This window comes from Rhamphochromis longiceps, linkage group LG16, assembly GCF_057381845.1.
Source record: "Rhamphochromis longiceps isolate RC_006_pf linkage group LG16, R_longiceps_female_GT1.1, whole genome shotgun sequence".
Taxonomy (NCBI): domain Eukaryota; kingdom Metazoa; phylum Chordata; class Actinopteri; order Cichliformes; family Cichlidae; genus Rhamphochromis; species Rhamphochromis longiceps.
Window position 1 is genome coordinate 6,292,995 of NC_140572.1, and position 24,710 is coordinate 6,317,704.

The 24,710-nt window shown below is 41.3% G+C and overlaps 1 protein-coding gene across 1 annotated transcript; it reads right to left on the reverse strand.

Annotated features, from left to right (window-relative positions):
* Positions 1–478: 478 nt before the first annotated feature.
* On the reverse strand, positions 479–2,877 carry olig2 (oligodendrocyte lineage transcription factor 2). The gene is made up of 2 exons (XM_085384417.1): positions 2,473–2,877; positions 479–2,061 (listed from the first exon to the last, which is right to left on the reverse strand). Exon 2 carries the CDS (start codon positions 2,037–2,039, stop codon positions 1,218–1,220), a length of 822 nt encoding a protein of 273 aa, XP_085240543.1. The 5' UTR covers positions 2,040–2,061; positions 2,473–2,877; the 3' UTR covers positions 479–1,217.
* Positions 2,878–24,710: the final 21,833 nt, after the last annotated feature.

The window sequence follows — 24,710 nt, forward strand, 5'->3', positions numbered from 1 at the left end:
ATGAAGCCCTTTTTCATAAGATGCTCGTAACTGCTTGTATATAACACCAATAATTAGGCTGAGATTTATTATTTAAATGGGCGATATGTTTATATTTTTATTTTTTATTTTTGTTTTTTTGGTTGACAACTGAATCTAAGCCGATTGGGTTTTATATGGAGTAATAATGAAAATAAACTGATTCAAAATAAAAACTTTTCTTAAAGAGTGCTAAGGTGTTTTAGCTGAGGCGGAAAACTTTTTGTTCCCATGATAAACGTTTAATTGGCCTTGAAGATCTAAACACTACAATTTAAAACGAAAACAAAACAAGTTGTGCTTATGATGTGTAATTTCGCTGGTTATTATGTAATAATACTGAATAACCCTGTTCAGTACTGCCCTCCTGCTACAAGCTATAAACGCTGCTTTTAGTCTCCTTTAAATGTATTTATCCACAAAAAAGAAAAACAAATAAAAACAAAACCACCACAAAATGTTTTTCTCATTTCAATATTCATCTTTATTTTACATTTCAAACCCCAACATAATCAGAGATTCGTCTGAACGTCCCCTCCAAAATAAGTAAATAAATATCATTTTCAAATTTTTATTTTTATTTTTTTTTGTAATTAAAAAAATAAAGAAGTGGTCGCTGTGTGCGTCTGACAGTGAATAACAGCCTACCGAGGAGAAAATAGGGAGAGGAGCATTGAATGAGGCGGACAGAATAATTATAGCAGGTGCAAGATGTGAGGAGGTGGGGTGGCGGAGTCTTCCTGGACATTTACAAGACTCTAATATATATCTCCGACTATTTAAACAGAACAGCCCATCTAGATATTTACATCCTATATTTGTGGTTTGATTCAACTTTTGGGGACTTTTTTTTTCCTGCGGTACCACAGAACGGGAAAGTATTTTTGGAATAAATGTGATCTTCAACAAACTGCATGGAAACACGTATGTGGGCCATGACCGATTCCCAGTCGCAAGAAAACGTTTGTGTGTGTTGCAGGAGCTCTGTGAAGAAAAGACCGGTTAAAACAGAGGTTAATTACTATGAAACACCGAGTTAGTTTCAAAAACACCGAAGTCCCAGTGAAGAAAACCAATGCATTGGTCTTAAATGCCTCCGTTGACGCAACGGATTCGGCAACAAAGATAAATAAAACCACGATAAAGTTGGGAGATAAGTCTTTAACACCCCCCGGAGAAAAGTTCAGCTTTGCTTGGAGTCACTTAGAGTCGCTGGTGAGCCTCGGCATGGTGACGGTGCTCATGCTGGACACATGCGGAGGCGGGACTTGGCACATGCTGCACGGACAGGGCATGCCGGTGCCAACGCCCCAGTGCTGGAAACTGCTGCCCAAGGGCCCCGCACTGGCAGTGGGCGCTTTGAGAAGTCCGTGGTGGGGTCTGACTGAAGTGACGGCGGAGATACCGGGCGCGGAAAGAGAGGCAGTGGAGACAGCCGCCGACGGGAGGAGAGGGTGATGTACCCCGGGGTGCGATGCGTGAGAAGCCGCCGGGTGTCCCGGCACGGGCCCCGCGTGTGTCATAGTCCCACATGCTGACGGGTGGAAGCCGCTGTGATGTCCGCTACTGCCGTAGATTTCACTTACAAGCCGCTTCATCTCTTCCAGAGAGTTGCTCAGCATCAGGATGTAGTTTCTCGCCAGCAGCAACGTTGCGATTTTGGAGAGTTTACGCACCGACGGTCCGTGCGCGTAGGGCATGACCTCCCGCAGCCCGTCCATGGCCACGTTGAGGTCGTGCATTCTTTTCCTCTCGCGGCTGTTGATCTTGAGGCGGATCGCCTGCAGCTCGTTCTCCGAGAGGAGTTTACGGTCTTTCTTGGATGCCATCCGGAGCGACAGAGAGTCCTCGTCGAGGGCGGAGAGGCCACGCAGACCGGGGATCTCTGACGGAGAGTCACTCTGCGTAGAGGACACAGCGCCGGAGAAGCCGTGCACAGACTTCTTCAAAGTAGACATGAAGATGTCGTCCACCTCGGGAGAGGACGGTCTGCTTGACACGCGGCTTGTATCTGAGTCCATGATCCGGGTCTCACACGCTAATCTGAGAAAAACAACAAAAAAGTAAACTTCTGAGTTACTTTACTGAAAGTTCAAATCCACATGTCGACCAAACCAAGCTCATCTTACCCATTTCGATTCTGATAATGAGAATCTGCTCATTTTTAAAAATATATTTTTAAATCAATGTAGGCCTCATAAAATATGTTAACACAGAGGAAACTTTGTGATTTAACTTTGATATAACACAATCACAGAATGGAAAAAGAAAGAAAACCATATAAAAGTTATTTGTTGAGTTCCCCATCTTTTATATGCAGCAGCCAGTAATCAGCGTCCTATTTTATTTCTGGATATTTTTTTTCTGAGAATAATTAAAGCAGAAACACAATCTGTGTATACTGACACTAATTATCAGGATAACCTAACAGAAAATAAATAATAAAACACCTACCGAGAGTGTTTGCAGGCGCGATGAAGAGAAAAACCTAAACGTCAAATCCACTTGTTACTCCAAGTCGCATCTGACAGCCCATTTGGCACGCCTGCGTGCATCCGCGGGGTTTTATAGTGGGCTGGGGTGCACAGAGGCCGGGTCACCAGGACAACGCAGTTTCTGTCCAAGCTGCCTCCCAGCGACCAATCAGCTCCGCGCAGAGGGAGGAGAGAGGGAGAGGAGGCTGACGGAGGGACCTCCAGCCTGATGTAATTACCAACACCCAGCATCACTATTAAGTGAAATCAGACACACTCCGTCCTACATATGGGCCCTTCTTGTGAAAATATTGGCCCGTGTGTATGGATAGATTTTTATTACAATAAGCCATGGAATAAGACGCATTTCTTTCCCTTTATAAGTGAAAAATAATTAGGGAAAAGCAATACAGTAAATCAAACTTAAAAAAATAATAATAATAATTGGCCTAACGTATATGAAACCTTTTTTTTTTATTATTGCGATTAAATTTAATTTAAAATGTGCTTGAATTCCATGTATCTTTTTTTTAATGAAGTAGCCTAAATGAGATTTCAGTTTGTTTTGATGATGAATTCGTTTTTTTTATATATATATATTAATAATAAACAATAAAAAAAAAAGGAGAGTCAGTGTCGTCCCTTCGGCTGAACACAGATTACCAATCGAAGCCTAATAAGCAGTGCAATATGTTTCCTGCTTGCAGTGTTGGAGCTACGGTGTTTTCCGTTTGTACCCGCTGTCGGCCAGCAGCTGCCGTTGAAGTGCATCTTTAACGTTAATTAATGAAGTGTGTAAAATTGTCTTTAACCGTTATGATCCGCAATATTTCAATTAGACTGCAGTGAGCCACAACTGCGTGGCCTGCCGCTGGCGGTTATCTGAGCCGTGACATAAGGGCCTAAACCGGTGGTCTGCACTCGGACCTAACTGAAACTGACAGCATGCATTGTGCCACAATATGACAAGTGTTGTGCAGTCGGACGCAAAGAGCCCTAATTGCCTCTACAAGTTTATCTGTTTTCATAAGGGTGAGTTATTGGTTAAATAAAAGGCGGGCTGAGGAACACCTCTGATGGGGTTAACATTTGTAACCTAGGCCTATAGATACTTTGCACCAGGCGAAACATACATAAAATAATTATTAGTTTTTCTAGTATTATTTTTCAATCTTTCTCATTCATCATATATATATATATATATATATATATATATATATATATATATATATATATATATGTGTGTGTGTGTGTGTGTGTGTGTGTGTGTGTGTGTGTGTGTGTTATTCATTTAGAAAAGAAATAGCACCAAGGGGAAAAAAACAAGCAAACTAGCAAAGCTAGAAAGAAAAAGCACAAACAACTTCAGAATAGGGCAATGAGAAAATGAAAAAAAAAAGGTTTTTTTTTTTTTTTTTTTAAATTGATCTCTTCCTTATTTCAGCTAAGTTTTCGTAAACGGAAGACTGTTGCCATAGTTACCCTCCGTTTTAGCGCCTTGCGCACTGATTTAGGAAGCTAGTTGACCGGAACTAAGTTTGTGCGGAGTCATGTTCGATTTGACGGCCAGTCGGAAAATTTGGCATTCCAACCGTCATCTTTCAGTTAGGAGCCCTTCAGGTGTCAAAAAATCAAGGTCATTAGCGGGTGAGTGTGCTTTAGCGTGCCATACACACGCGCACACGCACGCACACGAACCCACCCACCGCCCCCGTTTTTCTCCTCCCTCTTCCTGATCCTATATTTGCTAGTTTGGCTCCTCCATTGCGTTCGCGTGTTTAGGCCTGCTCCCGTTAAATAAGATTATGCTAATGAAGTGGCATTTTAAATAAGGAGGTTTGTATCCTTGCCACCCCCCTGCTTCATTAAACATTCCCACAGTCTCAGTGTTGCAAGTGGATTCACAATGAGACACATGCTCTCCTCTTCCGCAGGGTTTTCTTTTTACCTCTAGCATCCTCATTTCACTCTCTACCACGAATTTGACCTCCCAGCAAGAATGTAACGACAGCTTGAAACATTCTGGAAGGTTGTCATAATTTCAATTATGTATTTATTTATTTTACTTATTTATATAGAGGTTATTTTTTGTTTTTAAATAACTTTTTGTGCATAACATATTTTTCTTAATGCATTAACAGAAATTGATTTTTGGTATGTCAGTGAGAAAGGCTGATATTTCAACAGGAAAAAAATAAGTTTCGGGCCAATTCCTAAGTTTCCTAAGATTCAGAGAAAACCTATACAGCTCTCTGTGTGTGTTTTATATTGCAGCAGCTGGAAACTGCCCCCCAATCCACATGTTTGCAGTTAATTTACCTCAAAATTATTTACAAGTATTTTCTATATTGCCAGAAAACAGCACTCAACAGGAAAGAGAGTATTTGTGAATAAATAAATACCAAACCTGATTAATAATGACCAAGCAGACAGATTATTGGCAGATTATTATTTTATTTAAAAAAAAAAAAAAAAACAGACAACAGCATTGCACCCATGTGATTTCCAGACCATGGGAATAAATCTGTTTCTTTAGCAGCCTCCGCTCTTCTGGTTTCATTCTTTGCACCAGATTTCTAAACCTGGCTGAGGATTTGCGCTCATTCAGCCACAAGTGCTTTGGTAACGCTGATGCTGTGATAAGGTCTGTTTTGCAGTCTGCACTCCAGTTCATCTCAAAGGGCTTTGTGAGTGGCAGTTAAGTCTTTTTCTTACCAAAACTGGGGAAACCCTTCATTTATGATCTCAGGTTTTTGAACAGGGGCAAAACAGTCATGTTCAAATAGTAAAGAGAGTTCCTTGGATGCTCTATTCAGTTTTCAAATTATTTGACAGCCAAATTGAGGGAAAACAGCTGCAACTGAAACCTAAAAACAAGGTATGTGAACAGTGGTGTTGGTAACATGTTCACTCATCTTGCAACTTTGACTCCTATCCATCTCTGGTCTTCATCAGCATCGTCCCCATCTTTTTAATTCTATCTCTGTTTCTGTCCATCAGTCTGGGTGGCGTTAGGCCCAGTGCAGTGGTGAATACCAATAGTGAGGAGGAGCATATGTGAGCCATACTTAATCCTGCTAATCTGCCTCCAAAATAAAAAAAAAAGGAAGGGAACAAAAACGGCAGAAAATAGAGGAGGGTGGAAAAACATGAGAGAAGGTTTCTCTTTCTGTCTTGGGAGCTGACCAGCAGAGCCAAATGAACTGAAAGACATGAATAATGTCCTGGCTGTCCCCCTCGATCCCTTTCTCTCTGAAATCCTGGAACGAAATGAAGCAAAATTCTCGCTTTTGTTAAATTCTGTAGTGAAGAACGTGAGATGCCGCCAGCCACTGCCGTTACTGTGAGCGTGTTTCTGCAAGTGCACTTTGTCTCCCGCTCAGATTTGCATGCATGTCTCGTGCATTAGCGCTTTACTGTACATCTAGTGGCCTAGTTAATGCCAATAAATTAGGGTGAAGCAAAAACACGAGAAAGTGCCTGCACCCCAATTTTAACTTTAGTTATACTCGGGAAAAGTCAAAACTGGAAAAGATATAAAGTCTCCACACACCAGATGAGTGCCAGTGAGATTGTGCCTGTTATACAAACTCCACCTCTTACCTCTTCTAGCTGTCTGGCTTCATCTAAACTCCAGCTCCTCTTACTGAGGACCATCAAAAAGTATTTAACTCTTTTAGTATGTGGTGACAAATTGTTTGCAGGTAGTCACTGGTCTTTTTCTGTTATCCCCAGTTTTGTCAACTTTTATTCACCACGTCAAACAGGCAGTGATTTAGATTAAAGAAGTGTAGAGTTAACCAGTGCAGGACTGTTTGGCTATAAAAATGTCAGTCATCACGTTGAACCTCTTACTCTTGTCCGTTTGAGTGTTCCAAGTCAGATTCAGCAAACTCTCTTAAAGCCACGAACTCGTCATTATGCTTATTTCAGCCTGATGCATGGCACCTGTTCACGAGCAGGTGTTCGTTTGTGAGATTTGCATAAATTAACATAAATATTGACCCTAAAAATGCTATACAGGGCTACCTGCTCTGCTCCTTTTCAGACAACTTTAATTCAGAAGGTTGTTACTAGAAATGAACAAGAAGGACTTCACAATGAGGAGGTTCAAGCCCTGCTGTTTTTGCAGTGCCAGTAATAATTCTAGGAGGCAGGAGGCAATTATAAAACATAAGAGTTATCATATATTGAAAAGGGAATGGTGGGATTATAAGCAAGGTCTAGAGAGTTTAAATCTGATGTTGTAGGAAAACCAGAGGCAGCTGTTAAAAAAGGGTTTTTTTCCCCAACAGCTTACATGTATTATAAGTACGTAATCTCATTATGTCATAAAATTGAATCATAAACTCTGGAAAAACATGGAGCAAATCCTGTGCCCCCCTTGTACCCCGCTACTAGCCTAGCATCCACCTGTGGGCTCACACTGCAAAACTCATTCACCGCTCCCCAATTTCTTTGTGTGCCACACTGCAGGGAGTGATCAGTTCAAAGCCTCTATACTAAACTAACTCTATTTTCTTACTATCTTGCATATTTCTAATGATCCAGAAGACAGCACGCTCCTGCTTTATTTTTGGTTCGTTTCAGTTCTAATTTTTTCCTTCTCATAGATAATATTCATGCATTTAGGAGTATTGCGATTCTTAAATCAAATACTGTAAGAAAAATATTGTATGTGTGCTTCCCATTGTCTAAAAATAAGTGCAGTGTGTTTAAAAGAGATACAGAAAAACTCATCAACAAGTTGTTTAAGACCATGATCTTAAAGAAGAAAACCTGTAGCATGTTCTTTAGCCTGTTTAAGACGATTTGCAACAACATTTGCAGATGATTATCAGTGCATAATGTTCGTCTAGCTACAGCCTTTGATTAATTCTGCAATCATCCTTTTCACTGTATCACTTTGTTTACAAAAAAGAGTCTGCAGCCATGCTAGCATGTTGTGAGGGGCTTTATTATATTATTATTTAAGTGCTGATGTTTTTAGTCTTCTTGGTCTTAAATAAATAAATGCTAACCCAGACTCACACTAGGTGGTGTAGGTGCTGAAAATGCAAACAAATACACGAGAAAGTCATCAGCAAGTCACCAAAGTGCTACTGCACCTCTGTACAGATGTGTAGAGACACATGAGGGCGAAAGGTCACATCAGTAACATATACTAAATCGTGTGTACCTTGGCTGCCGAAGGAGTCTTCAGGCCAGTGTGTCTCAGGGGCTGGACAGCGCTGGGTTTTGCAGGCCGGGGGCTTTATCTCTACAACAGCTATTAGGAGGTAATTAAGTCCTAACACTGCAGAGCCTCCCATGGTTACTATAACATAACTGCAAATGGGAAGCTTACAAGCTCCTTTAGACGGCATGACAAATTGAATGGAACTCATTGGGCTTCAGCTATTCTTCCAGCGGCCCCATCTGGCTGGGAAAAGATAAAGGGGATTTGCTGGAGGTTGTGAGGGGTTGAGCCTCCGTGCTCAGCGTGTTAGTGTGTGTGCGTGAGGGATAAGTAACAAGAAGGGGGTCCTGGACCAGCATAGGGAGTGTTTTGAGGGTTCCAGGGGGATTTTTTTCTCTACTCTTTGGTGTGAGCTTCAATTCAACAGGCAGCCTGAGATTTGCTTTGGCCAAATGTTACAAATGTTTCGACAACCTGGTCTCTGATCCTCCGGGGTCACCCAGGAGGGCACGGGGGTACAACAGCTTTACGCCCAGAGATTTAACAAAGCAGCATGGGGATGAATATATTCACACTTGTATTCACTGCCCGAGCCTCCAGATGCTTGTTTTAGGGAGCCAGAGACTAGACTGTGTCGCACTATGCTCAAAGCAGGCCAGCTGGCTATTTGTGTCCATCGTGCATCCATCGCCAAACTTGAGAGGACAAAAAAAAGTGTCACGTTCACTGGAGTGAAGCTGTCAATTGTTTATGGGTGGAAAAGCCGGTGAGATTATTCTAAGACTGATTAAAGCATATTTTAAAGCGATTAGAGCATTTTAAATTTGCACAAGTGTTCCATATAATAGTCTAAACATAAATGCATCTCAATGATGCAAATCATCTCAGGACCCTTGAAGCAACTGAGCAAGAAGAGCACAAGATAAAAGATACTGAAGACAAAGTAACATATGAAGGACCATCATTTATACTAACTCATGTTATTAATATTAATCTTTTATCCATCATATTTATAACTTTTTACAGGTAGGCTCAATAACAAAAATAGGTCATTGTACAAAGCAATAATGCGAACAGTACCATAGTGTGCAGCTGGAATAAGTGTATCTAACTGAAAACAACTCGTATATGTAAATATATGAATGCGCACATTTCTGGAAATCCTGTGGTTTTATCCATATTTTATTAATATTTCCACATTTTTCAGAAATATGTCATTTTTAACCACAGAAACAGCCCATGAATGCTCTCAATGGACTTTCAGTTGCTTGCTAGGAGAAGAGAAGGAAATTCAGATTCCATAAAAGCGACATCTTCCTTAAGCAAGATCAAAAAGTTTTAGATCAAGTTATTTGAAGATTTGGTGTGAATGGACAACTGAAACAAAAAGAAACAAAGAATGTATCTGTGGTTATTGTGGATTTGTCCTCAGTCCTGCTGAAAGCCACTGATAGCCCTACAGTATCCTCCGTGCCGCATCACAATGGGTGTAAAGGGGTCTAATGACGGGGATCTGCCAAGCTTAACAGGCTCTCATTCAGATGGCGATTGTCAGAAGGCAGGAGACAATAGGCTGAGGAATAACAATAGTGTACACAAGCAGACCAGGCCATCCCCGTTCTGTTGCAATTAGCATCATATGTAGAGACTGAGAGGGCTGGGCTGCATTCCTTCATTCTCCCTACCAGCCTCCTGATCCCATCACACACACACAAGCTCATCATCCCTAACAAGGGGGTGGAGTACTTTATTGCTACCTCACTACTAACCAGCTGGCACACCCCCAGCACACACACAGACATGCACTCAACACTGTTGTTTCTTTCTCTAGTGGTTATGTTGAAGTCGACCAGTGTTGGCCATACCTGACTCAAAAAATATATATGTGTGGTGAAAATTTGACAGGGCACTCAATTGTTGAGCTGTGGACTTTTACAGATGATGAAGTTAAGATGTATTCACCAACATGAATATTGATGGAGACATATTCATGATGGGTACATGATTTGTTTCTCTGATATTTTGCTACACCGCGTATGAACACAGCCTGAAGAAGGTAGTAAAGCTTGATGAGCACGCCTACATAAGCCTTGGTTCCACCACAGGAACTTTTTAAAGTAAACTTTAATAAGCATGGTAAACTGCGACTCTTTGTTAGGTATTAACATCAAAGTGACCTAAATTTCAATGACCGAATGGGAGTCACTTCATCATCACAGAATATCCCAATTAGTTTGTATATCTGGAAGACGAGTTTTTTGGTGTAGACATATGAGCTGCTGTAGAAGATACCAAAACATAATTTCTCCCTTATAGGTTAAAAGAGTTTTTCCACACTCATTATTCATTAAGAGTCGTGTTGTGTACTGAGGCGACGTTAACAAACCTGGAGGGCCTAGAGAATGGACAGGTCTTCAAGGAGAGGGGCACCGGGCCTATGGGGTAGAAACGCAGAGAGGTGGGGGTGATTTGGACCCACTTGGCAGCTTACCATACTAGCTCTCCTTCAATTCTTCAGCAATTATGCTGTCATCAAGCCATTTTGCCTTTTTTGAGAATGAAGAGAGCAACACAAATAAGGGCCACGCTGATTTAATTAAACTAATACCAATTCATGTTTGAGCGAGATGCTTGAGGTGTCATTAGGAGGAGAAGGACAGAAAGGGTCTGTTCCTGTGTGTTTGTGTGTGTTTGTCCGTGCCCGTGAGTCTATGCATGGATGCCCATTATGTATGTGAGAAATTCTGAGCATTTGTGCATGTGAGTGTGTATGTGTGGGCGTGTGTCCTCTCACTTCCAGTCCATTGAGCTGCTGCGGTGCTGGTGCATGCTCTCTGCTGTCCTGGTTTTGGTCCAACAGAACATAATGTGTGGAGTGAAGGAGAGAGGCGATGGGAGAAAGCAGAAAGAGGGGGGGGGTTGCACGGAGGGGGCTGTTTGTCACTGTGAATCGGCTCAGGGTGGTTCACATCATCTGGCCATTGATGGCTGCCCCTCCCCTGTTGTAAAACAAGCTCCTGTGGGCCTGCCTGAACACTGGGGGCATTGTGTCCCACCCTTGCAGGAAACATGCCACCCAAAGTGCTGCTACCCCCCACCACCACCGTCCACCCACAGCATCTCCAGTCCTTTGCCCTCTCCATCTCGCTCCATCCTTTCCACCCTTGCTCCAGCACAGCCTTGTGTCAACCTCAAGCTGGCGGTGAAGGCAACAAGACATAATGGTGTAGCACGATCATTTGAATGCAACAGGTAGGACTAAAGAGGATGGAGGGAGAGGCGGAGTGAGCAGCAAGTGGAGGAGCTTGAGGGAGGTGCAGGGAGAATGACAGATTTGAAGGGCTGGTGTAAAGGGGGCGTTCCCCGCGGTTTCCGTAAGATGGAGGGCTAATGGGAAGATTGATGGATTGAGACAGCAAAACAAAACAAGGGGTGGTGATAAAATGTAAAGTGGGGGATAAAGCAAGTAGGGCTTGGGCTGAATTGTGTCTTAAAGCCTCAATTCTGAGGTTGTGTGAGTGTGTGTGTCACAAGGCCAGGAGAAGGAGGAAAATTTACTGCCTTTGGGGGCAGGGAGTAGGTGCGACTCGTTCCCTAATTGCCAGGGAGGTCTCGGGATCTTTGGGTACAAGACAAGTGTGAAGGGTGGGAGAATAAGACAGGATACAAGAGGTTAGTGCAGGTCAATGCTGACCACCTAAGATGCCCCTCGCAAAAGGCGCACACCCTCCCCCCATTCCATTTCACCCCTCACCAAGTGCCCTGGCTGAATGCTATAAATAAATATCGTGTCTTCCCCACTAAAAGCTGATAATTTACTGCCCACCCATCCCGTTCTGCCCATCTCTTCTCCATTTCTCAGCTCCGTTGCCAGGCGGTGAATGAAGCTCGTCCTTTGAGATTGGAGAGCCGGGCCTGTGTTTTCTGGAGGGGCTGTCCTCAAAGTTTGGAGCACTCTGGAGTGGACACACACAAACACACATATGCTTATATCTTGAATGCCACACATGCTCCTTTTATCAGCCACCTCTATAACAGCTACCCTCATGGCAAGAATTTAAGGTTTGTTCAATGCAGGTGAAGAGAGCTAACTCTTTTCTTTTCTAATTAAATGTGAGGCTAACAGGTGCTTCAGGTTGATGATTCTTAACTCTGTGTCAGAGTGAAAGGCAGATTTGCACTCTCTTAATTCACCTGCGTTGTCTGTCTGCACTTTCTTTACAAAGACTTCACTATTAAAGTTAGTAAAACTTATTAACCTAAAAATGTAATCCATTGTGTATGTTATACATGCATGCTTAGAGATGCTTGCAGGTGTTTTATGCAGGTTTAACATGGACAGTGTGTACACCTATTGGTACATTTCTACAAATATGCCCTAAAAGCCCCAGAAACAAGCATGAGAAAGAAAAAAAGTCAGTAATTCAGGAGATGTTAAACCGCACTAGAGTACCAAGCCTGATCAGGCTACTTAGTCGGTCACTGTTAAGTGCAGTTTTTAAAATGAACTTTGCATTGGTTGCAGTTACTTGAAGCCTGGTTTCAGCAATACACATTCATGTGAATGCACATTTGAGTGGCTTTTTCCTAGCAGCACTGTCTTGCTAGTTTGAAATTTCTGATTTGTGGAAACTACGGAGCATCAAAGTTAAAGAAAAAGAAATCTCACTATCATTAACACAGGAAAAACACTAGAGTTGAACGTTCAGCATATCTTCAGGTCAGTTTTTTTTTCATTTTTACCCGCCTTTACCACTTCCTCCTTCTGCGTGCACTTTGTGGTTCAACCATAATGTAGTAAGTACAGGATGACACCCTCCTTGCGACTGGGAAAATTGGTGGTTTGTCCATTGATTGCATTTGATTTTTTTTTTACCTTTGGTGAAGGATTGTAAGTAGTTGCAGCAGCCAACTACTTACAATCTACTGAACTACTGATGGCCCAGAGGCTGAGTGTGCAACACCCTCAATCTCTGAGTGTCAACTTTTGATTGATTCGACTCAACTGGTTGTGTTCTGGTATTATTGCTTTATGAAAGCAGGGTTGACAAGCATTTTTCAGTTGAATCGTCATCCTGCAGTAACTACGTCACTATTTGTGAAATTTCAGTTTCACGTCAGTTTCAAATTTCTGTCGTTCAGTCTCTAAGTGACTCTGAACGAAAGTAGCTAATGTGAATTTCTATCTATGTTGTTGTCTGTTGCGACAGATTTGCAATTTTTAACAACTGATCACAGTTAACTGCGTGTAGTTACCAACCTGACCCCGTTCAATCACAAACCGAGGTCAGACTGACCCCGTCTTATTGCTGTTTTATCACTGTCGTGATGCACCAAAGTTGCTTTGAAGGTAGCAACTGAATAAGAGTGGTCCCAGTCCCAGTCACCAGCTTTGAAACAATCATTTTGAAGGCAACACGACTGCAAGTTCACCGTTTTGCCAAGTGTGACTGTAGCAATAACCGTGAAATAAAAGACACCACTGATAAACTAAAAAAAAACAAAAGGAAAAATCAAAATCAAGGTAGCCAAGATATTGTTATGTGTCCTTTGAATTCCATGCTAGAGGATGAAGTAAATATTGGCAATTTTAAAGATGAGAACATGAAGGCAAACAGTGTTGACAGCTACAAGAATGTGCCCCAGATTAATGTTTGCTAATCATTTTGGCATAGATGTAATTTTAGATCACTTTTGATATTTTGAACATGAGGACCTGTTGCTTTGTCCCATATAGTCTTTAGCAATTTCCACAGGATTTCTCCAATAAATTGTTTTAATTGCTTTTTCTTTGGCACTTTTGCTTCCTATTTCTTTCTTGCAGCCATCTGCTTCCCTGGCGCCCTTGCCTGCCTGGCATCCACCTGGAAAGAAAAAAACAAGAAAGAACAACAAAGATGACAAAGACAGATACAAGTATGAAACTGCCAGGGCTGCCATGGAGTCGTTCACTGACCTACTGTAGCTCAAAAGAGGACAGAGTGAAAGAATAAGAGGGAAAAAAGAATCAAAGAGGAGGAGAGTGTGCTGGCAGCCTCTCCCTGCCTCTGCTGCCATGCCAGAGCTAGTCAAACAGGCACAACTAAGAAATTGTTACCCTAACAGGGGGCACAGGGAGGGCAGAGAGGGATGGAAGAGGGTCTATTGAGGAAGAAAATAGTGCATGTATTCCCCAGTAAATCAGTGTTGTTGAGAAGATTGGCTTTGCCAATAAAGTGAAGAAACGACAGTGGCAGCTGCACCCAGTTCAGTTCCTGCTGACAGAGATGAGGCTTTTGTTTGGGACACAGTGAACGACATAGGGTTGCATGGTCTGGAATGTGACGTTACTGTTTTTTTAATAGAGATGGGGTCAAAATGGGGCACACTCAGGGACCAATTAGGAACCAGATTTTGTTTGTGTGTCGTTATAAAACATGTGTGCCATTTATAGCAAGTTCAGTCATAAATCAAACGCTCCTACTTTAAGTTTAAGCCAAAAATAAGCTATTTTAATGTTGAATGTAAAGTCAGTGTCAATTTCTCAATTTTGAATTGAACTCATCTTGTTGTTGCACAAAAGGAGACACTAACAGGCAAAGTAAAACATGGTTTGGATCCAGAGCTCATCTTAGAGGAAGGGGCCTCTGCAACTCGATTCAAGAGAAAACTTTTCTATCCTGGCAGGAGGGATCTTTTCTAGCATAATGGTGCCCCCATCCACAGGGCTAGAGATTACTTCTGTTATAGAAATGCAAGCGTGAAAAATAAAAGCAAAATGTTTGTCTTGTTGCAAGCAACTCAAGTTATTAGTTGTTGATGCTTGTTAATCCACCTGGACTAATATTACATGATACATTGAACATACAGCTGCTTTACCCTGACGACAGTTAGCAAGTCAACGCGTGACTTCATTCTGGCTGCACCTGCAGTGCGCTTGAGTGTTTTTGCATGCGTGTGTGCAAGTGTGTGTCCCTGCATGGATGCACGTGTGTGAATTTAACAGGCAGGTGGTAATGAGGCAGACCGAGCTGTGCTGGCTTCTATAATGAGGAGGCAGGCAGTGAGGGGCAGGGCCAATGCTACTAATGGGCTCCTATAGCCTTTAATAAGCAGTAATTATAGTGTGTGTTTACCAAGTGGCTCCAACCTGGTTGAAAATGGTTACCTTCACTCGTAGCTACTTCACTGCTGGCCCTCCCACCCAGGAATACAACAGAACAATGCTGCACAAAGCTTTTTGTGCACTGCATGTGTGTTGGAATTAGCATGTATGTTTTCTTTTGTATCATTTGTTGAAACGCTGTAATATTTTTGTGCATGATTTTCAGTTTCTGAATCTAACAGGGAATACCAAAGCATCCACGTTCAAACAGAGCAGTGACTAGCATTCCAGTGTGTATGAATGCACCTGAAGCAGATTTACTCAGACTTCATTCTCATGCTGCGTATTACAATCTAAAAATTGATGTAGTACTTTAATAGTTTGTGTCTCCCCTTTGGTTGCACTTTGACCTCTACCCAACCTCTGGCTGACCCTGTGGAGACACTCAGCGATTTGGGGAAGCCCTCTCAGTGACCTCATCAATCACAACATCAGCAGCCAGGCTCCAGGTTCTCCCTCTTTCTCTAGCGGCTGCTGCATTGTCTTCTTTCCGTCTCCTTCTCTACGTTGATGTAACACTCTCTTTCTCTTGTTCTACTTTTCTTCCTATTCTCTCATCACACCCTCAAACCTCACTGTGACTTTGATTAGGGTTCAACTGTCAGACGTTCAAATTAATATCATTCCTGCCTGTCATGCACTCAACCCCTCAGTTTACCAAAACTTCCTTCCACATTGTCTCAACATTTTGTTCTCTCCTTCATTTTCCCCTTCATTTTTAAAAGGATGGAAGTTAGCTGAGGAAAGGCTTGTTCTTGTTTCAGAAGCTATTGAGTTAGGATGATTAGCAGGTCGAGCTCTCACTGAGACACACATACTGTGCTGAAAAAATGTATTAAACCGCCACCCAGTGTGAGGTTTATCCCACTGCTGTCCAAAATTAACAGTAACAGCTCTTTAATCAACATGATATTTTTTAAACACTAAAATATAATAATATAGTTGCTATGTTGTTACATATTTGTTACTATTTTTACACCAAAATCAGAAAAATGTAGTGAAGCAATTTATTTGCTTTCATTCCTGAACATAAGAAGCAGTTTTATGCTTCTCAGAGAAGTCCAGTGTGCCGGCTCAATCAGTTTGTAATTCGCCTAATAATTAACAATAATTTTTTTTTAAGTTACAATCAAGTTTTTGATAGATTTCTCAAACATTTGTCTTTTCTTGTTTTGTGACAGGAGGTCTAATAAATTTGTTGAGTGCTGCATCTATTCTGCTTTACGACAGCACGGTTATAAAACTAACCAAACACAGCGTCTCAGTGCAGAGGAGCATAAACTGGCTCTGGGATGTTATAGCAGGTTTCCACAGCTCGGCTGGTTCATCCAGTTTGATGTCCGACAACAATAACCTTTCTAAACCCCTGCTCATTAAAGTATGGTTACAGATGAAGAGAGATTAAAGCTTTCGTTAGTAAAATGTGAAGATTTTGCATCCTTGCACAACCAAATGATTCTCCTCATGTTGCATATGATTTGAAGCCTTTTCTCACTGAATGACTTGCCTGGATTTTTTGCTCTGATAGTTCCTTCAGTGAAAACAATACTTTTAAAATATTTGAAGCAGGGAAAATGTTACTATGATTAGTATACATCGGTATATGTGGTCTGTACACAGTGCTCAGTCCTTTGAGAATGAACTTGAACACCTCACCGCCACAACTCTAGCTCACTATAGCCGTTATAGAAGCTGATTAAAGCCCACGGTTTTAACTGACATGCTCTATGGGTGTAATGTTTGGGTGTTGACGTACTTTTATCCATATGGTCTTTATCAATGGGCTGTGTTATGTGTTCAGCTAAACCGAAAAATAAAACACTGAAGTGATTACAAAAAGTTCAAAGGCACCACAGCGGTTTAATGAGTACAAAGAGGTGGATTTAACGTGATATTCACACATCAGTCTGCTTTTGTCTGACAAAGATAAGCTTGAATACTTCATTATGTGAGAGAGAGAGAGACAAAACTGCCAGCCAGCTTAACAGCAGCCTGATCAGATATCAACATTCACTCATAAACACACACAAACACTTGCTGTTTTCTGCTTTTGGTTCAACAGTAGCAGCAGGGCCTTCGCTCACTTTCAGGGTGGTATTTCTCTGACGGTTGGGCCCATCTTTGATGTGGAGATGAATGCGTAGGATAAAGTTGGTCCACTATCTCAGTGGCCATTCACACGTCATGAGAACAGCAAACCAGTAAAATAACTGGGTTTCTAATCTGGTGCCCATGCTGGGACAGAACCACAAGTTTGCTCACACCACAGTTTGTGCTCTTTCTGTCTCCCTCTGTCTGTTTCAGTGTGTGCGTGTGTGTGTGTGGTGTTCATAGTGCAAGAAGCACCCAAACACCCAAAGAAAACCTGCCATAATGAAAGGTAACATTAAAAAGTGCATTGTAAGACCCAAATTTTAGCAGATGACTGTTAAAAAGGCGTAAATTTGGAGGGTAAAAGCTGTAACTGTGATGGGATTAATGAATTTAGCACAATAGCACAATTACGTCACTGCATCACTGAGAAATGTAACGTGATTGCAGTTAGACCCAACACTGTCGTTAACATAAGTTGATTTATATTGACAGCTTGTACAAAGCCCAGTGTTCTACTTACTTACTGTATTTACCAAAACTTTACTGAATATAATTTAGAGAAGAGCGGCAGCATCAGTTCAAAAACAACATCTGTTCACATCCGCAGTGAAGGAGGAAGTTGGGAGACATTGTAAGGATGGGTGGGTCATCAAAGCTTTAAACTTTATCAAAGATGTTTTTAATGTAACTCGTCTCATGCTAATAAAGCTCTCTAATCGTAGCAAAATACTGCCAGTTCCCTAAACAAAGTTGTATTTTTGTGGAAAGCCTGATTTAGCCTGATTCGGTTTGCACATTCGCTTAGGATTTGTGCTGGTTCAAGCTCGGGAGGAGACCCGTTGGGGTTGCGTCAGGGATATAATTAGCAGTGGAGACGAGGATAAGTATTTTACATTCTGGCTTTTTGTGGAGAAACAGCTGTTAAGTGTAAATCTGTATCTGCAGTAGAAGGCAAAGGTGGTGTAGGATCACTTTTAACTACAGCTGGCAGCATCTCCCCACAAGATTCCCTAAGTAAGACACTCAGGTTATATAAATAAAAGTCAAAGTAATTTTAAATTTGACGGAAATCTCAAGGTTTTAAGAACAATAATCATATCAGAATTATATTTTATGAATTATTAAATTAAACTCTTTTTCTTACACTACATTCATTTGAGGATTGCACTTCTTTAGTAACTTTCCGCCATCAGGGTTTGTACACATCCCGCCTCCACCACTGAGAGAGAAATAGGCCACATTTGAGTAGTTGCGTTATCATTTGGCCCATCACTGTTTTTCCATGACAATGAAAACAAATCCAGCTTACACTCATTTCTGTTTTCTCTCAGACTCTTATGTGTGAGAGAAAGCCTCCCTCTGTCCTCACTCTATAAAGGCTTGATCTCTGCCTCTGTTGAATATGTTAATCCATCTGGTGGTCCCCCTGCTCTTTCTCTCTGCCCACGAGACCCCCACTACCCCACTCTCCCTTCCCAAGTAGGGGAAAGGGAATCTGGGATACTTCAGCAGAGGCTTGGTGGGCCAGGACTTCATCCCCTGGATGATTATTTGTGGTGAAGAGAAGAGGGAGAAGGAGAGGTGCAGGACATAATCCTATTGACCATCCCTGTCCCATATGGTGAACGCACTGGCCTCTCCAGTGGTACAGTCAGTGGAGTGGCAGGGACAGCTTGCCTCTCCAGTCGGGGCACATTTTCACTAAGGCCCACCATCTCACGCTCTCATGCAGGATCACTGAAAAGACAAGGATTTTTTTTGTTAGTCTGTCACAGAGATGGGAGTCTAATGCTGTCTGATCACAGTTTAATTACACGTGTACGCGTCTGTTTACTACTTATATGGTTTCTAGCCATCTTGCTAATAATTGGATAACATATAACTAGAACAGAGGGAAGCTAAAACACACACACACACACATATACACATACATATACACCTGGTAAAAAAAAGAAAAAGGGTGAAAAGACAAATAATAGTAGTACGTTTTTTGTAGAGGTATATTTAGATAAATACAGATGTATGAAATTGTCTGTGTGCATCTTTTTTTTTCTTGGCATGAAAAAAATGAATTCAATAACAATTTCTAATCAATATTTATTAATTAATTTGCCAAAACTGGGGGAAAGGGCCTGAAACTATACAAATATAGTCCTCTGCAATTCTGCATTTCTCCCCAAATTTTAATGGCATGCTGGGAAAAGTTGGACGTTGTAACAACTGCAAAGAAATAAAAAGTCTAAAGACAGTAAATATATGTTGTGTACAATATTGAGTTTACTCATTTTGTTAATGCATAATTAAAGCTCAACAGCATCATCTGTGAAATCTGCATTAAAATCACTGCAATATCATACCAAAAACTTTTGTGTGTGTGTGTGTGTGCGTGCGTTTGCGTGTGTGTCTACGTCTCAGTGTCGGTGGGGGGATCTGGCCTTGTGTCAGCGGCAGGCTGAACGTCTGTTCAGCTCTGGTGGAGGTGTGGGAGCCCGCAGGGGGGCTTTTTGTCCGAGGACCACTGTTACAATCCACGTTAGCCATTCAGCCCTAGCCATGTCAATTGGCATATGGTTGATCCAACCCCAATGTGTTCATGTAACCAGAAAATGCTACCTTTCAGGGACTTGCATTCTCCATCAAGCAAGTGAGATTAAGATGTAATGTTGCTCTCTCCCTGCACAACAGGGGGTCAGTGGAAGTGACGGGGAGAGGGAGACGATTAGGGCGCATGAGCCTGCAGAAGATGCCCCCGGGGCAAAGGAGAATGAAGCCAGAGGGAGCATGGGACACGATGGTGCTGGTTTCATGTTACCCACAGCACAAAGAATGAAAATCATATAATTACACTTGGTTGCTTTGAAACGTTAGCAAACAGTGTTGTCAAGGGAATAAGTGCATATAAAAGATTACGAAACGCGGAGAGCAGTGGGAACTGCTTTTTAGAGTTGAAGTGAAAACTGCCAAACCAATCTTAATTTGAGGTCCATCAAACTCACAGAGGCTGGTCCTCCAACTAACCAAATTTGTCACCTATGTTCTTAGTGCAGCATTCAGCTGTGCTAAACTAATTAACTAGCCTTTTGACATGATAAACTTGCATTAGGTAACACGATGTGCCACTGGAACACTGTTGTTTTCACTTGGCTGTTGAAAACAAATTAAATTACAGTTCAAAGAAGCAATTCAATCTAGCTATCGAAAAGCATATATATATATATATATATATATATATATATATATATATATATATATATATATATATATATATATATATATATATGTAGATTATTATGAAATGTTTTGCTCGATACATTTTTAACTGCGACATTGCAAGTGTGAATAATTTCACATCCTCTGGCACTAGGTTGTCCATTTGTTTCTTTAAAGGTCTGTTTACGGAACAATATTACTTTATTCGTCTGTGTTCTAGAAATATATTTTGATTTCTATAATCTGGGGGGGGGGGGGTGGAGCCAGCAGTCGAAGGGTTAACCCTGGGCAGGTCCTGACAACCACAGGCTCACATCCACAACTGGAGCCAATTGACTGGCTCTGACTCCGAGTTACTCTGATAAGTGCTCCGACACCCTGGTTGTTTCTATTTCTCTTTGAACCTTGCTCTTGTTCTCTCTGCTTTAGTTTTTAGTTCCCACAGTTCAGTGTTCTGAGTCTGATTCCCACCAACAGAGCCACTATTAAGAGTAGCTTATCAGGAAGCCACATTCCCAAACCCGGTAATTCCATTGTTCACCTTATGCGCAACAGCTTCTTACCAAAAACGATTTTGAGTGACATGCCCATACACACAAACACACACTCTCAAATACACACAAATGCACAGAACTTGTCTCTCCTCTGTCAGCTTAATTTGGCTCTAACATGGAGAATAGACACGCCCTCCTCTAATGAGAACAAATCTCTGCCTTTCTCTGCTGTCGCTCAGCTTCCTTTTCCTTCCTTCACTCTCTCCATCTCCTCACCCCTCTGGTCCCACCAGCCTTTGCTTCCTGCCTTTTGATATTGTAGCCATCTTACTAATGCCACCAATTAGCAGCATAATAGACCAGCATGCTGCTGACTGCTTGGACCTCAGTGATCCACTGCTGCTGAAGGGCCACAGGGCAGATGTAAAGTCAAGAGAGAGGTTTTGTACATTTGGCAGGGCAGACAGGAACAGAGGAAAAGAATGGGTTTAATCAAAAAAGTCCCCATGATGCCCTTCACTTCTTCACAGTCATTCTTTTTTCTTCATTTTTACGTCAAAATGAATTAGGAAAACCCCAAAATGTAGTAGGAGGCTATGGTATAATAGAAAATTCAAGCTAACTAAAGAAAAATGATCATAACTCTAACGGAGAACCTTTACAGGGACATGCTTCGGTGTTGCTCAGATAGTCATTGGCTATTGTTGTCTGTCTACCCTGATTGCTCTACAAGTCAATGCCATCTTTGAAAAAAATCAGTAAATAAAAATAAGGACTAGAACTAATTTGGAAATATTATTCTTTTGTTCCATTTTGGAAATTAAGATTGGTCCTGTGTTGCAATTTTTATACCTTTTCTAGCTCTAAAGTTCTAGCTCCCTTTGTGTAAAATGTTTTATATTGTGTGCAGTATACATTCATCTGGGCCATACTACTATGTGATTACACGCATCCATCCATTCACTTCCGCTTATCCTTTTCAGGGTCGCTGGAGCCTATTCCAGCTGTCATAGGGCGAGAGGCGGGGTACACCCTGGACAGGTCGCCAGTCTGTCGCAGGGCCAACACACAGGGACAGACAACCATTCGCACTCACTCACACATTCACACCTAGTGACTATTTGGATTATCCAATTAACCTATCCCCACAAGCTGCATGTCTTTGGACGGTGGGAGGAAGCCGGAGTACCTGGAGTGAACCCACGCAAACACGGGGAGAACATGCAAACTCCACACAGAAAGACCCCGGCCTGATGGTGGAATTGAACTCAGGACCTTCTTGCTGTGCGGCAACAGTGCTAACCACCGTGCCACCGTGCTGACCTCTAATTGGATTCAAACTGAATGTTAAACTGTGGAAGGTTTACACAGTACTTTGTAGTACATTTAAATACCCGTTAGTGTCTGATCCTGGAGCCTCTACACACTGTGTGATTACACGCAGTGCTATTAATTTTTATTGTATTGCTCTATATGTAGGGGGTGCAGAGAATTGTGTGTCAGAAAAGTGTTGGTCTTTGTAATGCAGGACAGCACCACATAGAGGTATTTTTCCTTTATTGTGATCTTAATATAAGCACCTTGTTTATCTTTAACATGGCCATAACTGCCATAGTTAAATATTAATATTTAGCACTGCGCAAAAATTTAAGCTACCACAATTTCTTTATCCTTTTCTAGGAAAAATGACAATTTATTGAATTGAAACATGCAAACAAATATGCCAAAACAGAGTCTGAACTATTATTCCTGGTCAAAGGGAGTTTTTTCTTTCCACTTTCACCAGAGTGCTTGCTCATAGTGTCGTTTGATTGTTGGGTTTTCTCTGTTGTCTCTGTAATATTGTACGATCTTTACTTTACAATATAAAGTCCCCTGACGCAGCTGGCAACTGTGACTGACAGGATATAAATAAAATTGAATTGAATTGCATGCTGGATCAAAATCTGATAGTATTTCAGACCCAACCAATAATATACCCCCCACCCCCCCAATGAAATTATGAATTATCTTACATAAATAGGTTGTTGATTTTCTGTACTCATTTCAGTTATTACCAGCAAAATAGTTGCATGTTTAATCATCTGGGAATTTACCCAGACCTACTTATTTATTTAGACAGAGATCTTGACCCCCCAATGTTCAGCACAAAGTTACTCCGATGATTGGATTTATCCCTTCATAAGACCTGTTAGCAAATATTTTCTGTGCAGTTCGTTTGAAATTTGGCACACTTGAGCCCTTCCTCCCTGTTTCCCTTCATTAAGAATGGCTTCTTTACAGCAACCCTTCCACTGAGACCATTTCTGATGATTCTTCAGTGAAGAGTCGATGGATCAACTGAAGGACCAGGTTATGTGTCAGGTCTTTGCTGATTTGACTCTACTTCTTAAGGGCATGAATTTCAGATACGTTTCATCTACTGTAGAAAGTTATTGTAGGCCTGCTGCTTGTCCAGCTTCCTTAATTATATTTTAAGAACACAATGCATACAGTGACAAGATATTCGAAGTTTTTTGCTAATGGCCCCCTGAATCATCTTGTTGGTGCAAAAGTACTGTTTTATACATTCAGGTCAGGTACAAGGACTGGACTAAAATGAGTGAAAGCAACATTTTGAGAGACTTTTAGAGAACCATTGCTCAAAAACATTTTACATTCCCAGATTGAAGACCTGTCCAGGGTGTACCCTGCCTCTAATCCTATGGTAGCTGGGATAGCCCCTCCACCACCCTGATAAGGATAAGTGGAAGAGAATGAATGGATGGATAACTCAGCCTAAAACCTTTGTTGTAGATCGTGGGAAGATATGAGCATTACTTTCATTTTTATTGTGCAAAGAGACATGACGGTAAAGTTCTAAATGCACATAGCCAACTATCTGCTGCTAACACAACATCAGCTCTTTGAAAGAGTTTCCAAAGACAGTAGTGAAGAACCCAGAAAAATGTTCGAGTTGAATTTCAGCAGGTAGCAATATCAGTGACCAGCTGCCAGGCTTTATTTCTACTGTAGCCTTTATTTCTACCAATTTCTATTTCTAACTTTATGGCCACAAAAATGGTCTTTGCAATTGTTTTTGGTTTTGTGTCGTTAGGGTAGATATCTGTGTCAGATTGTGAGCATGAAGCTTTTATTAAGGTCTTTATTACAAAACAAAAGCACTGTAAATTACAAAAGCATTTGAATAAGTAATGTTTACTTTATGTATACTTTAATGATCCCCATGGGGAAATTCCTCTCTGCATTCACTCTGTGAAGTAGTATTTTGTTACGTTTTTTAGGAAATGTAACAAAGCATCAAGTAATGAGTAACACATTTCTTTTTTGAGCAACAGTCTCTAAGACTTCCTCTTCCATACACTGGCTGTTGTTTCAAGCCCAACTATTATTGCAAAAGCCCAAGTGAATATTTTAGTTTTGGAGATTACATTTTAGCTAGTGTGCTCCTCTGTTACTCTGTTACTCTGTTTACCTTCATGCAGAAACCAGAAATCCAGCTCTTTGCTTGCAGATAAGCACATACGTATATGTTTACATAGATTAAGCACTCAACAGCCTATAACATCTGTGTGCTGACTCATGTAGGTAGGAGCGTGTTACTCTTAACTGTTTTTGTTGTCAAAATGTCCCATATGCATCTAGGTTGGTTCCCATCATCCTTGAGCTGAGATCTGTTTAATGTAGGTTAATAACCAACACTACAAAACAGCTTTTTCAGACAAAACAGTCCAAACGGTGCGTCTGGCTGCAGGCCTTTTGAATTAGTTTGTTGGGATTCGTGTGTCTAAACTTTGTTTTTTCTCATTAAAACCGAACCAGTGTTTGTAACACTCAACGTAATATTCAGTAATCTGTTAAACCTTATGATTAATAATTGTTTTACATTAGACCGTATCATACACGTACACTATTCGCCGCCGCTAACGGCAGCTAGCGTGTCATTAAAAGGAGGCCATTGTTGTCGATTAATTAATGAGCATTTTTTTGTTCATGCTAAACTGGGATTAGCATATTCATAAGGGTAGACATCTTTCAGACAGCTTTGAGCGAATCTGGCAGGTCTGTTTTCTCACTGTGTTCTTGTTTGCGCCCAT